Here is a 17,041-nt window from a genome sequence, read left to right on the forward strand (position 1 = left end):
CTACTTGACCTGGATCCTGTATGTCAGCTTTTTCCTGCATTTATATGCTCCATTTTTGGATAAGTTTTGCCCTTCTTCTGCACTAAGCTCTGGACCCCTTGCTTGTGTTAGAGTCCTTCATTTCAACCAGCTATAAGGACTTCTGATTTTAGCTGTGATAGGTAAAGAGCTTTGGAAGTTGTTGCTCTTGTTTTCAGAAGAAGAAAAAGCTAACCAAATTGAAAATCTATGACTTTGCTTGGATACATCAGAGGACTAAGGTTGCAGGGCACACTGCTACCCTGAAGTCTGTAGACACCAGTGACTCTAGAGAATCATGGATGAGATCTACTTACCTGAAGGAGAAGCCATAAATAGGTAGCAATTCTTACATAGGAATTTTTTTATTTCAATTTTTTATTGTTATTCAATTACAGTTGTGTGCCTTTTCTCCCTATCCCTCCACCCCACCCCAGCTGAACCCTCCTCCCTCCCCCACCTCACCCTTCCCCTTGATTTTGTCCATGTGTCCTTTATAGTAGTTCCTGTAATCCCCTCTCCTCACTGTCCCCTCCCCACTCCCCCCTGACCATTGTTAGATTGTTCTTATTAACTTCAATGTCTCTGGTTATATTTTGTTTCCTTTTTTCTTCTATTTATTATGTTCCAGTTAAAGGTGAGATCATATGGTATTTGTCCCTCACCATCTGGCTTATTTCACTTAACATAATGCTCTCCAGTTCCATCCATGCTGTTGCAAAGGGTATAAGCTCCTTCTTTCTCTCTTCTGCATAGAATTCCATGGTGTAAATGTACCATAGTTTTTGGATCTACTCATTTGCTGATGGGCACTTAGGTTGCTTCCAGTACTTAGCTATTGTAAATTGTGCTGCTATGAACATTGGGGTGCACAGGTTCTTTTGGATTGGTGTTTCAGGGTTCTTAGGTTATAATCCCAGCAGCGGAATTGCTGGGTCAAAGGGCAGTTCCATTTTTAGTTTTCTGAGGAAATTCCATACTGTTTTCCATAGTGGCCTCACCAGTCTGCATTCCCACCAACAGTGCACTAGGGTTCCCTTTTCTCCGCATCCTCTCCAACATTTGTTTATGGATTTGTTTATGTTGGCCACTCTGACTGGTGTGAGATGGTACCTCATTGTGGTTTTAATTTGCATCTCTCTGATGGCTAGTGATGCTGAGCATCTTTTCATGTCTCTGGACCCTCTGTATGTCTTCCTTGGAGAAGTGTCTGTTCAAGTCCTTTGCCCATTTTTTAATTGGGTTGTTTGTCTTCCTGTAGTGGAGTCGTGTGAGTTCTTTATATATTTTGGAGATCAGGCCCTTGTCTGAGGTATCATTGGCAAATATGTTTTCCCATACTGTTGGTTCTCTTTGTAATTTAGTGCTGCTTTCTTTAGCCATGCAGAAGCTTTTAATTTTGATGAGGTCGCATTTGTTTATTCTTCCCTTTATGTCCCTTGCTTTAGGGGACATGTTTGTGAGGATGTTGCTGTGTGGAATGTCTGAGATTTTCCTGCCAATGTTTTCCTCTAGGACTTTTATGGTGTTACGACTTATATTTAAGTCTTTTATCCATCTTGAGTTTATTTTTGTGTATGGCGTAAGTTGGTGATCGAGTTTCATTTTTTTGCACGTAGCTGTCCAGATCTCCCAACACCATCTGTTGAAGAGGCTGTTTTTGCTCCATTTTATGCTCCTGCCTCCTTTGTCAAATATTAATTGACCGTAAAGACTTGAGTTTATTTCTGGGCTCTCTGTTCTGTTCCATTGGCCTATGTGCCTGTTTTTATGCCAGTACCAGGCTGTTTTGATTACAGTGGCCTTGTAATACAGTTTGATATCAGGTATTGTGATCCCTCCTGCTTTGTTCTTCTTTCTCAAAATTGCTGCAGCTATTCGGGGTCATTTATGATTCCATATAAATTTCTGAAATGTTTGTTCTATATCTGTGAAATACTTACATAGGAAATTTTAATGAATTGCTGAAGGCTGTGTGTGGACAGTTTGAGAGTAAAAACATGCTAGTGGTCATAACATTAGGGGGACCCCACATTTTCACAGTTTTACTTCCCAGAACCCCAGCATGTTCTCACAGTAAAATGCTAAGAAAGATTTCATTGTGATTCTGATGTGGGATGGGAAGAGTAACTATTGTGGAATACATCCAAACACTGCATAACACAGGCCTACTTCGCAGGGACAAAAATCTTAGGGAGAGCCTATCCCACCTGGGGGAAGGGCACTTCTCTGACATCACTCCTTCCAGCCTTTCTATCTCATCTAAGCAGCTGGAGAAGCTGAGAAATATTTATGAAGGTCAAAGCCCAAGGGCACAGGCCTATGAAAACTAAGAGTCAACCTTAAAATATAGGACACTTATCCTTCCTCACTTATTACCAGCAGGGTTCCAGTATAGTAACAGTGGATTTAAGCGAAAAGATAACTTAGAGGTATCTGAGGGAGAATTCTTAGGAGATTTCAAAAGTAACAGAGGGGACAAAAACAAGGACACTAAAGGAATTTGAACTTCAGCATAAAAGAATTAGAGCTATGGCAAACATTAAATGCAACTTGTCTGATTAACATAAAACCTCACACTAATGTCTTATTTACCTCAATTCTGATTAAGTGGTACATCAGGTCTAGCTTTCAACAAAAAAATTACAAGACATGCTAAAGGGCAAGAATAAAACACAGTCTAAAGAGACAAAGCAATCAGCAGAATCAGACTCAGAAATGACACAAATTTGGGGATTAATAGACAGAAAAATTTAAGTAACTATAATTAATATATTAAGGACTCTAATGAGAAAAGTAGATAACATGCAAGAATAAATGGGGAATGTAAGCAGAGAGATGAAAACTCCAAGAATGATATAAGAGGAAATGTTAGAAGTGTTTAAAAATCTATAAGAGAAGTGAAGAACCCCTTTGATAGACTGATCAGTAGACTGGACATGGCCAAGGAAATAACTGATGAACCTGAAACTAGGTCAATAAAAAATTCCAAAATAAAATGCAGATAAAAAAGTGATAAAAAGGAGGAAACATCCAAGAAGTTTGAGACAATTTCAAAGGATCCAATATACAGGGTCTGGCACAAATAACACCTCTTTTTTATTATAAAATTATAAGCATGTAATTCTGTAACATACCAATATCACACTCAAGCACACCATATGACATTTTAGGTGAAATGTTCAAATTAAAGGTATAAATTATTACACCTATATTATTAGCCTACCAACCACAGTCAAGCAAGCCTTACTTCTGCCAGACCCTGTGGATGTTATTGGGGTACCAGAAAGAGAACAAAGAAAGAATGCAGGACAAGATCTATTTGAAGTGGAATGGCTCAGAATATTCCAAACCTAATGACAGACATGAAACCACTGAGCCAGGAAACAGGATAAACACCCCCCAAAATTCTATACATAGGCATACTATATACAAACCACAGAAAACCAAAGACAAAGAAAAAAATCTTGAAAGAAGCTAGAGGGAAAAAACCCTCACCTATAGAGGAATAATGACAACAATTACAGTGGACTTCTTATCAGAAACTATGCAAACAAGAAGAGATTAGAGTGAAATATTTAAATAATTGAAAGAAAAAACAACACTGACCTGTAATTCAGAAAACTCTCCTTCAAAACAGAGAATAAAAAGTTTCTCAGAAAAACAAAAACTGAAGGAATTCATTGTCAGCAGATCTTCCCTGTAAGAAATGTTAACAGACGTTCTTCAAGAAGGAGTTACAATAGGTCAGAATCTTACATCTGTCTAAAGGAGAAAGCATGAAAGAAGAAATAAATAAAAGCAAAATAAAATATTGTATCTTTATTATTCTTAATTGATCTAAAAGACACTGTTCATTTAAAGTAGTAATGGTAACCATGTTTTAGGAAATAAATGACAGCAATGTCCTAAGAGATGGGAGGGAGAGACTGAGAAAATTTTATTACAAGTTATCAGCATTATACACGTGAAATAGTAGTGTTATTTGAAGGCAGGCTTAGTTTAAAATGTATATATTGCAAGATCTAGGAGAACCGCTAAAAATTTTCCAGGAAGATATAGAATTGATATGCTAAAAAAGACAAAATGGAATCATATGAAATGCTTCATTAAAATTAAAGAAGGGGGAAAATAAACCAGGAAACATGCAATGAATAGAAAATAGTCATAAACATAATAGATACTATTCCAACTATATTAATAATCTCTTTACATGTAGATGGTCTAAGTACTGCCATTAAAGATCAATATTTCCAGAATAGAAAAAAGAAGAACCAACTACATGTTGTCTACAGAATCCCACTTTAAACACAAACACTCAGAAAGGTTGAAAGAATGGAGAAAGATACATCATACTGACATTAATCAAAAGAAAGCAGAGTAGCTATAGAAATTTCAGGCAAAGCAGACTCAAAAACAAAGAAAATTATCAGGGATAAAGAGGAGCATTAATAATAAAGGGGTCAATTCTCCAAGAAGATATAACAATCCTAAATGTGTATCAATCTAACAAGAAGATATCAAAATAGTGAGGCAAAAATGAATAGAATTGCAAGAAGGAAGAGAAAAATCCATTATTGTAGCTGGATTTCAATCAGTACTGAGGACTTAGGATTTTAGCTCTATTCTGTCAGTAATTGATATATCAATCAGGCAAAAGACTACTAAGAATATAGTTGACCTGAACAGCACTATCAATCAATTGGATCTAATTGACATTTATAGAATATTTCATTCAACAACAGAATAATGCATATTCTTCTCAAACTCACATGGAACATTCACCAAGACCACCTTCTGAGCCACAAAACATACCTTAAAATTTTTAAAATAATAGAAATCATACAATGTATGATATCAGATCATTATGGAATTAAACCAGAAATCATTCACAAAAAGAAAGCTTAAAAATAACAAAATATTTGGAGAATAAGTAGCATATCTCCAAATTATACCTAGGTTAACGAGAAAGTACCAAGATAAATTATTAAATATTTTAAACTAACTAAAAATGAAAATAAAATTTATAAAGGTTTGTTTGATGCAGCAAAAGTAGTAGAGGAAAATTTATAGCATAAAATGCATATATTAGAAATGAAGACAGATTTAAAAAGTCAGTAACCTAACCTCCTACTTTAAGGGAGCAATTTAAACCTAAAATAAACAAAAGAAATAATTAAAACTAGAATAAAAGTTAATAAAATTGAAAATTGGAGAACAATAAAGAAAATCAACCAGTACTGAGAAGGTTGTGTCTAGAGTTAATTCAACAGGTTCAGTTTTCGCCAAGTGTGGCTGGAAAGGAGAGGAGGGTAAGGATGGGGGGTTCTGTCAACCATGAAATCTATCACTTAAGAAAGATTTCCTCCACTATCCACTTCTCTATGATTTGCTCATGTGTTTATTACCTAAAAACTATATTAATTGCCTAGCATGACAGCAATGCATTAATTTCTAGATAATTAACAAAGATAAATAAGACTTGGTCCCCGCAATAGCATAAACAGTAGCAGCTAGCACTAACTGACTCTGGAGCAGCAGTCGTTCAAGGAACTTTTCATTTGCACCTCACACAGCCTGAGGTGGGCGTTACTGTTATCTCCATCTTACCGATGAAGAGATTGAGCCATAGAAGAATTAAGTAATTTGTCACAACCACATGACTACTAAATGGCACGGCACAGCCTGGCCCAAGCTCTTAGTCACCACATTCTATTCCAACATCAAGGAAAGGAAATTTCTCGACTTCCCTTGAAAATCTACTCTGTCTATTGGAAATCTTCACATTAAGGACACATATCTTATATTTAAAATCAAGCCCTTCCACTGTGATTTAAAATCATTTCTTTCTATCCTTCTCCCTCCCTCCCTCCCTTCTTCCTTCCCTTTATTCTTTTCGTGCTTTCTTTTTTGGCTGTTTTGACTGGAGATAGGGCATGTAGACCTGTATATAATGCACTTTCATATATGTAAAGAAAATGGTAACAGATTTGTGAAAGAAAATTAAATTTATTGAAAATTACTTTTAAAAGAGCTTTTTTCTATTTGAAGCTTGGCTAGAAATACTCTAAAGAAGGAAGCTGTTTTTGACATGTATAAAGATTTTTTAACAACCATCTCTCTTGTAAGTAATTAAGTACAAGTAATTACATAATTACTTGATTATGTAGCAGCACTAAAATTTTACAGGAGGTTTTTCACTTAAACTCAAGCCTTATAAAAATAATTGCTACAAGTCAAAATTATTTTCTAAATGCAGTAATTCTGCTCTTAATTTTTTTTGAAGGGGGGTGGAACCTAGATCTATTTTTGTTTAGCAACTAGAGCCAGAGAAATAAGTAATTTAATAATATGTCACGGCGTTCAGACACTGACTTAAAAGTTAGAGTGAAGACCCAAGTTAGGGTAGCGAGAAACACTTCTATGCAAAATGAAATCATAAGTGAGGGCCATAATCTAGAGAATATTTTTAGTCATAAATTTATAAAATCATCAGTCATATTAGGATGAGAATGCTATTACTCTAGTCACAAACTAGCATTTTAAAATACTTGGTATCTCAAAATGCATCATCAAATAATAAGATCGGGAGATATAAAAATAAAGAAGATTCACAAAACATCATTTTTTTCGTATGTATGCTCTGCTTGTGAGAAACAAGCCTAGGTAATGTAATGTGTGGGGTTTTTTTTTTTACCATTTTCTTTCATTCTTTCTACCTTTTCTCTTTTTTTCTTTTTAAAAGTGAGCTGTCTCATCATTGCAAATGTTCTCAAGTTCTTAGAACTCTAATTAAAATGTGGTAATTGGTTATGTTACCTCAATTACCATGATGCATGGACATTGATGCAAAGTGACACCAATTGAATCCCTTGGGTGTTTTACCCTGGGGCCATCCCATTTATCGTGCCCTTATTATTTTCAATTATGTGGTTAGATGTGTTGCATACTTTCAAGGCCAATAAATGTGCAGAGATTTTCTGAACACAAGGTTCTGTTTTCAATGCTAGAGCTCCGGAGTGGCAGGGGAAAAGGAAAAATATATACTTTTGTGAAGAATAAAATCTTAAACCCTAAATTTGCTGAGGATTCAAAGGCACATGTGCTGAAATAAAGGCATTTCAAAGGAATGTTTAAAATGTTTGTTTGAAAAAAAGTACCAAGTCAGAGGCCTTATAGGATGAGTTAGACAGGTGAGGAAACTGAGATAGAAAGACAAAAGTTTCCTTTCTCTCTAGGTGAAGGTTTGGGTTTCAAAAGGGCTAAGCAGAGCTGAACTGAGTACTTTACAGGATGAGCAAAATAGTATGAGCAAAGTAGTACCACCCAGAGCCCTGTGCCCGGCATGAATGTGAGGATAACAGTACTCTGAAATGGTCACCACATCGTGTTTCCAAGGGCCACACTACTGGTGTCTGTGGGAAACAAGCCATAGATTAATTATTCTGTGCATTGTTGTTCTCACCCCCACCTGTCCATTCAGTGCTAGTGGTGTCCTCAGTTATTATGAATGACTTCTGGACGTTTCTCCACAAAAATCTAGGTGTGGATTAGGACATTATTTAGGGACATCATTGATAAATATAAGACATTTTGTCAAGCCAGTTTCATTTTCTGAGTATGATCCCTGTGTCTTCAACCAGGTTTTATTTTTTTTTTTTAAATCACATTCACAGATTTCTGAAAAGTATAAAAATTTTCTGTCCTTTTACCTATGTGTTTAGATCTTGATTTAGTTTGAGTATTTCCAAATAGGTGCAGCATTCGTTCATATGCTGCAGCTGACAGAAGAAACTGAATTGGGAAAGTTGTGAGAGAAAGGAAGAGTTGTAATGTACAAAGATCGTGTAACGTCTGGCAGAGCAGGGATGCTGGTGGTGGAATCCTAGACTTTATGTCCATGTCAACACCCCAAAAGCCTTATATTTGCAACGCTTTGAAAGTACCTTTCCATCTAAGCTTCACACATATATTGACTGTCAGGTCATTTTTTACCCTTCATTTTTGTCAAGCAAGGTTTACACAGAACTCATCTTATTACTTTTAGAAATACTTCTGAAGTAAAAACTACTGAGTGATGATATGTGATGACCTTATCCAAAGCATTTCATTCATTCGTAAGAATACATACTAGAATCTAAACTTTATTAGTCAAACTTTTCGATTTTCAAAGGAAACCTTTTTCTCTCTCAAGTTTTTTTTTTTTTTAATTCAGTGATTTCCCATTGTTTGGTGTGTTTATTTTTTCCAAATAATCACAATACTTAATTCCACCCATGCATTTCCCCCAGTGAATCCAAGTCTTTCTTCACAGAAGAGCCAAGGATAAGGATGGAGGGAAGCACTGGATTAGATGGAATTTTCTAACTAAATCCAATTTAGCTTGAGTCTTTACTCTTCAACACATTATGCAAAAATTCTTAGGATGGATCAACTAATAGAAAATGGTATATTAACAGAAATTACTGTGCTGTCAGTTGTTCATGATTCTTCTTTTATTCATCTCAAAAAAGAATTCCAGGCAGTTTCCAATACAAAGAAAAAATAAGTCTATAAATCGCAGGATATGGTAACCAACCAATGTAGTCTTGAAGGGAAACCATGAATAAACCCATTAATCACTGTAGGAGCTTAAAGTCCTGGAGTCGGATATAAATGGATCCAGATAGTCTTCTTCTACTCACTTGCTTTATGATCTTGGGTAATTAATATTTTAAAGATTTAACTTCTTCATCTACAGTTGGTATGAAGATTAACTGAGATGATATATGAAAAATGGTAACCCAGTGACTTGAGATATTGTACATGTTCACTCCTGCTAGCTAGTAACACAACAGCCCCATTCTCTCACACATGTACCACTTGCCTCTAGAGGAATCTTGGCCAGACAATCAAACAAATAAAATTAACACAAGTAAACAAAATAAACTGATTCCTCTGAGGAAACTGGACTATATTAGCCTGAACCTATCCAATAGAGAACAGTTTTTTGAGATGGCACTTGAAAAAAGAAATCTAATTTGTAATATAAACAAATCACTGCTGGAAAATTGGTCTTTTTAATACAAATTCCACGAATGTCAGGAGTTTCTGCGAAGCATGTGTAAATTTAATAAGAAGGCCCAAGTACTTAGAGAAAATCCTTAAGTGTCAATAAACTATCAACCAATTCACATGGCAGCCCAAATTCTCTCTTCTCGATTGTTTCTAATACTTTAAAAGGTAAAATGTTTGCTTACTCCTCTTTGTTAAGGTTCTCATAAGAAATCACTGCTTTCCTAGCCCACTTAGGTTTGGCTAATTTACCTGTGGCAATGAAGAAATTTAATCCAGAATTTTCTAAGTGGTACTGGAAAAATTAGATGACCTATTCATATTTTCAAAATACAACAGGCTATTTGCATTTACAAAACATCTGTTAATCTACCTGATTTTTTTTTAAGTGGTTTCAGATGCGCCATTCCTGTCATTAAAGAAGGCTTCATCTTAGGCAATTTAGGATGCTGATTCAGGACACTGACTCTGGGGACAAAATGCTTAGGTTTGAATAGCAGATCAGTTACAAATTAGCTGCATGCTCTGGACAAGTTGTTGAAACTTTTCTTTGCCTCATGTTTTTCTTCTATAAAATTGAGAGGATAATAGTACATATATACCATATAGTTGTTAAAAGTCGTAAGTGACCTAACATGTAAATTACTTAGAACAGTGCCTGACACATGTTAAATGCTATGTGTTAGCTATTATTATTATTTCCTTCACAAAGCAGTACCCATTTTTACTGCCAGGCTTCAGGGTAGTCAACCCATCTGTAATTATGTAAAATTCTGCATATGCCCATGTGTTTTTTTAAGCAATTTTACTGAGATATAATTGACATAAAATAAACTTCACAACTTAAAATGCACAATTTTAGATGTTTTGACATATGAATATACTCACAAAACCATCACTATAATTAAGATCATGAGTATATAATCACCCCCAAAAGCTTCCTTATCACCCCTTATAACTCCTCTAGTGGTCACAAAGATTCTACTCTATAATTTTTTTCCTAAATGGTTTCTACATTTTACATTTTGGTCTATGATCCATTTTAACTTCATTTTTGTATATAGTTCAATTTCATATTTGTATCTATGTATATCCATTTGCTCCAGTGTCATTTGTTGAAAGACTATCCTTGGAATTGCCTTTGCACCTTTGTCAAAAATCAATTGCCCATTTAGGTACAGCTCTATCTCCTATTCTATTAATCTATTTCTGGCTTGATATCAATGCCATACTCTGTTGACTACTATAGCTTTATGGTAAGTCTCAAAGTCAGGAGCTGTAAGTACTCCAGCTTTATTCATCTTTTCTAAAATCATCTTGTCTATTTTAGCTCCTTTGCATTTCAATATGAATTTTAAAATCAGCTTATAAATTTGTAGCAAAAGCATCACTGAGATTTTCATTTGGATTACATTAACTCTACAGATAAATCTGGGAATAACTGATATCTTAACAACATGCCTTGTAATTCATGAACACAATATAGTTCATCACTCATTTAGTTATTTGGTTTTTCTAAGCAATGTTTTGTAGTTTTCAGAAAATAGATCTCACATATTTTTGTTAAATATATCCTTAAGTATTTCATATTTTTGAAGCTATTATGCAATAAATGATATTGGTTCTTATTTTAATTTTTGATTGTTCTCTGATAGTACATAAAAATACAATTGGTGTTTGTATATTAATCTTGCATCCTGTAGCCTTGTTCAATTCCTTTTTTTTAGCTCTACAATCTTTTTTTGGAGATTTTATAGCATTTTCTACATAGAATGTCATAGAGTCTGTGAGTAAAGATAATTTTGCTTATTAACTTCCAAGTAACATATCTTTAATTCCTTTTTCTTGCTTTATTGCACTGGTTAAAACTTCCAGTACAATGTTCAATAGAAAGGCTAAAAATGGACATCTTTGCCATTTTTCTGATACTACAAGTAAAGCAATCAGTTGATTATTTGTATATGCCCTTTATTAAGTTGAGGAAGTTCTGACTTTATTCTTAGGTTTCCCAGTTTTTATCAGGAAAGGTGTTGGATTTTGACAAATGTATCTGAATGCACTGGGATAATCACATAGTTTTCCTTTCTTAGTCTGTAAATTTAGTGAATTACATTGGCTTTTTATTTCAAATGTTAAACTAACTGTGCATTTTTTGGATAAACCTTACATGATCATAATATATATTTTATATATTGCTGATTTGATTTGATAAAATTTTGTTAAGAATCTTTTTATCCGTATTCATGAGGGATATTCGTCTGTAGTTTTCTGATCAATCTTGCTAGAGATATATCAACTTCACTGATCTTTTTAACATAGATATGTTAAAACAGCTTAACATAATTGATTTTTTTCTATTGTCTTTCTGTCTTCAATTTCAATAATTTCTGTTCTGATCTTTATTATTCACAATATTCCCTTTATTTTCTTTTAACATTTATAGAATGCTTTAGGGATCTCTCCCTTATTTCTGTTATTGATCATTTGTTTCAGAGAAAGGCATCAAAGGAACAAAATTCAAGAGATCAATTTTTACAGGTAACACAACATAAACAAAAGTAAGTCTGGGCAAAGAGCTTGAGTGTAGGAAGAACAAAGCATTGTGTCAAATAATTATGCAATTTCAAATCTTGATGATAAAGGACACAGATGCTTTGGGGCTCTGTCTGTTTTGACCTACAAAATTTAATGTAAGATCTCTTGTTTTCTTGCAATTTTTTAAAAAGAGATAAATATATTCATTATTTACCTACTTAGGAGTAATAAAGAAATTGACATTTGTTTAATTGACATTTAAACATTTATAGGACTTTTTCTGAATCTGTATTAAAAGGTTTTCCATATTTTTGTCAGTATTAACAGTAATTATGAATATCACTTAGTATTATAGTAGTTTGTATATTAGTATTATCTTTCTAAGTTCACTTTTTGAGAAGAGGGAGGATTTCTTATTTACCTCTGAATCTCTAACATTGACTACTATAGTGCATTACTTAGAAAAAAATTCATTCATATAACAAATATTATGGAGTACCTATTAAGTCGTAGGTACTATACAGGGTTTTAGGAATGCAAAGATGAGTAGAAAGTGGCTGTGTGGATGCTTTCTTTAGACCAGTGGAGAAGACCAACAGGAATCAAATCATCACAAACAGATGTAAATTGAACAATGAAGAGTGCTGGATGGATGATTAGGTGACATTTCTTATATAAGCTATTTCCAAAGTGATTAATGAAGAGAATCCTATAACAAAGAGAGAATCAAAGCCTCTGATCTAACCTAGCCCACACTTTTGGAACTACTTTATCCAATACCCCAGACAGAATTTCCTTCAGAAGTAACTTTTGAAGAACAGAAAGTATACTATGGGATACTTCACAATGTGTTTTAGAACTTGGGTCACTGACCCTATTGGACAAGAAGAAAGGTTGAAAGACATCTTCATGGTGTCTCATGAAGATGAAATAGTCCTATAGAAACATAATAATCAAAGGCATTTTGTGAAAATATAAATACTGAGAATTAATATATAGTAACTCCAAATCAAATACTAGAATGAATAAAGGACCCATGGACAAAGCCAAGGGGGGAAGGATTGAGGGAGGGAGGTGGGGGTGGGCGGGGCAGGGGAAAGTGGTAGCAGGAAAATGGAGACAACTGTACCTGAACAACAATAAAAAAATAGTGTCATAAACATGTAAAATAAAAGTTATAAATAAAAAAACAAATAATAGAGTGAAACAAAATATGTTAAATGAAAGCATATGCTCATTCATTTAGCAAGTATCTATCAAATATCTATTATGTGCAAGTATGTCCCAGGCCCTAGTAATACAGTCGTGAATGCCCCTGTGTACACGAAGGGGACAGCGCAGGGGTAGAAACATGTAGTGAACAAACAGAAGACCACTCACTTAGAGACTTCTGATTCTCTGCACAGGCAGCCTCCCATAGCTGTGAAATAGTACTCTGCCCATCAAAGCAGCTTAGAATCTTTACCCAACCCACAGAGATCAGAAGCAAGAACTATCTCCAACTTAATGAGGTACCCCGTGTTCCCTGTGGTATTGCATCGGTGCCACTCTCTACTCTTCTAGCCCTTTCTTGACAATGATTTCCAATCCTGTTTAGCACAGTGAACCTTATTTGCTTCCTTCGTCATTCCAAACAACTGACACTATCAGCAGCCAACCTAAAGGAAAGGAAGACTTTTCTCTACTTGCGATTTATATCTATTCCTATATAGTCGCTTGAGCCAGGGTCTCAGAGCTAAAGCTTACCTTTACCACAGAAGTAGGGTAAAAATGTCAATGTCTAGTCTGAAAAGATCTAGCCCAGCATCCCTGGTCATATGATTTCAAGTAAATCCCCAAAGAAACCTGGTTTTGTCTCCTCAAAGCAGTTTAAATACTTCCAAAATGTCAGAGTTTTCCAGTTGCAGCAGGTTTTTGTGCAAGTTTTATTGGGGCTACTACCATGCTTATAGGCTTCAAACTATAGAATAAAAATAACCTCTTCAGTCCTTCCAAACACAAAAAAGAAAACATTCCAGGTAAATAGCTTCACAACACACAACTCATTTCAAAAAAGGCACCCAATTATATAGACTCTAATTACTGGTAATAACTTGGAAATCTTAAGAAATTTAACAACTTCAGCTCAAAACAATTAAATGGGACTGGTGATAAAATCACCTCCTAGATTCAACATAGGAGCTACAGATGCAAAGGGAGTGAGAAGGCTTTCTGATGCGTTGTCTCTTCTGCTCCCAGTCCCAACGCCAGACACATCAGATGGCAAGTATTAAGCCTTTGTTAAAATTATAATTCATAAGAGAAGGCTGTTTTTAAGGCAAGATTATTATATTTGATTTTTCAATTTTGAATCTTGATCTTTCCATAAACATAGAACTGATGATAAAAACATAAGAAACACTTTCCATGCTATGTGTGTATGTACATGTGTATGAGGGCACGCATGTTTGTGTTTCACTTACGTGAGTCAAACATAAGAATTAGGCCTTCGAGTAATAGATACTGACTTCAGGGTCATTTGGGGAATGCAATCTTTTTATTAAAGAAACCCTTTCCCTTAAGGATATGAAAGTTTTCTGGACAAGTACCTATTCTATGTTATAATAAAACAATTCTAGTCACATGTATTTTCTTCATCTAGCAACAGCTTGAATCACAGTAAATTTGGAAAATTCTTAAAAGAGATCCCTACCCCTACCTTTAGCACTGCCGTAAAACCCTTATGAGGAAACTTGCCAATTGTCAGCAACACGACTCCGTCAGAAGGAGCTCCAAGCAGGAACGGAGACTGTTGTACAAATGTTAACTCACATCATGTAACCAAACAGTGAACAGTGCACTTTCCTGCACCGCCTTATCAGCAGAACGCACGCACTGCTGCACGTGCTCTGAGAATGGCAAGCTACCTCCCAGCAAAGTCTTCCTGGGGTGCCGTATGATTAATACATACCACTGATGAAGAAATGATGGAAAGAATTAATGGCTTCATTTGGTAAGATTAAGCAAAATATCCATGCGATTTTTTTAAAAAAAGACTATGAGATACACTTAAATGCATCTTATTAGTAGGCAAACAAATCTCTGTGTTATGACAAATGGAGTTTCCTTTAGGGCTTGGAGATTGCCGTCCCTTTAGTTCGCAAAACCACCTGTAAGATCAATACAAGCCCCGAAAGAATTTTCTGCCTGAGAAAAACGAGAGGACGAAACACTTTCAAAACAAAACCACTCACAGAGTCCTTTCCCATCTTCTTCTGAAGCCTCGTTTGCCACTGGACAGCATGCAGGACAATGGCCTCCCACCTCCTCTCAAGGTTCACGATGATCAGCTGCATGGGCTGGTGGTCTGCGCTCAGATCGCAGGTCTCCCCCTCGTCCAGCAGGTGCTGGCACAGCCGCAGGATGGAGGCCACTCCACGGCGCCGCTGCTTGATTTCTCCACACAGCGACTGCAACACAGAGCAGGACCAAGCCGTGAGCCTTTACAGGGCAGATTCCCTAGGACGCGAAACACACTCTTCCACGCAAACTTGACGGTGCAGCGATATGCTCAGCTATGGAGAATTGAACAAGAAAGACTCTGCAGTCGCCTTTAGGTGGGAGGTCTCTTACCCATAGATACCAACTAAGGCCAGAGAATTTAGCCACCCCCAACCCTCTTCCCTTTTTCACTGATTTTGTCATCTAAAATGTCAGCTCTCACCTTAACACCTAGGTTTGAACAATTTATAACTTAATGAAATAAATCATTAGGTCATATGAATGCCAACCAGATTATATACTTTGATTCAAAGTCTCAGGAAACACAAAACACAGTTCTCCAAAAAGAAATTTTTTTCCAAATTTACTCTCAGATATTTCGGAGCCAAAAGTTTAGTTTTCTACTGGCTGGGAATAATAAGTTAAATAAGATTGTAAAGAATTTTAATATACAACGTCTATTACTTGACCAAAAAAAAAAAAAAGGATTAGTAACATTTCCCTTCCGAAGCTTGATTAACAAAGCAGTAATGTTCTGAAAACAGAAATTAGGATACTGGATTATTACTGCACTATTTGTTGTTGTGTGCCTTTTAATAGCTGCTCACACTATTTAAGAAGGATATGCATGCATCAAAATGGCATTTTGCCCCAGAAGCATTTGTACTGCTGCAGTGACCCTCAGCTGAACGATTCAAGCAAAATAGTGGATACATATGTCAAAATATTATATCTTTCCGTTGCCTACGGACAGTGTGTAAGTGATAGTCTAATTCAAAGCCTTCAGGAGAAATGATTATATCCACAAACATCACTGCATTACTAATCTCCTGCTACTGCCACAATTGGACTGTTCTAACAGTTAACAGATTGCTTATTAATCAACAAGGGTAAACAAGACAATGCAATTTCATTTAGTGTGAGAGTTTTAATGCCTAAAAGTATTTGTGCTTAAAATGTTAATCTAGATAAGGCTTCATTAAAAGCCTTAAAATGATGAAGTGGGGCTCGCTGAAATGTGCATGGAGTGGTAGTCGATCAGCAGGTGGGCATTTCATACAGATGTTCCCCTTACTGATATAGTACAGGCTATAGCCATCGAAATGACCCTAACTGGGTAATAGCTGGAATTCTATTATTTCAGTAATGAGAGAACACTGTACCCTTAATATTTATGAATTTTAAATAAGGTGAATGACAATTTCCCAAACCTCTATTTATGGCAAAATATGACTAGGGATTTTATTATTCAATTTACACCAATGCAGCATTTTTAGTTAGGTTTCCTGAACTTTCCCTTATTCCTTTTCCTAGGGTTCATTACTATTTTCCTATATAACTCCTGATATAACCACCAGGTCTGACAAATTTCTTTGCTGATGCTATTCATTAGCTCTGTGCTGAATGAGGAGACACCCCCAGACACTCAAAGATAAAACTTGAGACCAACCACAGCAGCAGCCCCTGTGTCCTTTTGTTCCAGACCTGCGGACTGCGCCCCCCACATGCATTCTCTCTCTCTCTCTCTCTCTGAAATTTGTTTTAAAAATCCGTTCACATTCAATATTTGATTTTTGGATCTTTCCAATTGTGCAAGTGTTTTTTAGTCTCCAAAGAAGTTAGTCTATATTCTGGATTAACAATTTATCCTACATGCACACTTGGAAAATAACAGTACTTTAAAAAGGAGGGGAAAATTGGGAATTTTACACAACCAACTTATTTTTTAGTACTTTTTTATATTTAGGAGATATAATTGATAAAGTTACATTCTTCTACATAAATATTTTTCCATGACAAGTATAAATATACATATTTATTTATAATCACAAATACATACTAAATACAATTGGTATTTCTTAGAATTAGTAGTTTACATTATTTCCATGAAAAACTATGCATGAAGAAATGTTAAATATAACTACATAGGAACAAATAGTCCTACTATTTTGGC

General features: G+C 35.3%; 1 protein-coding gene across 3 annotated transcripts in view; it reads right to left on the minus strand.

The window, feature by feature from the left end:
• Nucleotides 1–17,041, minus strand: part of AKAP6 (A-kinase anchoring protein 6) — a 476,021-nt gene that overhangs the window by 37,059 nt on the left and 421,921 nt on the right. For all 3 annotated transcript variants that reach the window (XM_045188183.3, XM_045188177.3, XM_053928192.2), the window contains exon 12: nucleotides 14,841–15,056. In XM_045188183.3, the coding sequence (XP_045044118.2) occupies nucleotides 14,841–15,056 (216 nt within the window). The remainder of the gene's footprint in view (nucleotides 1–14,840; nucleotides 15,057–17,041) is intronic.

The sequence above is a fragment of the Desmodus rotundus genome, chromosome 7 (assembly GCF_022682495.2).
Source record: "Desmodus rotundus isolate HL8 chromosome 7, HLdesRot8A.1, whole genome shotgun sequence".
Classification (NCBI taxonomy): domain Eukaryota; kingdom Metazoa; phylum Chordata; class Mammalia; order Chiroptera; family Phyllostomidae; genus Desmodus; species Desmodus rotundus.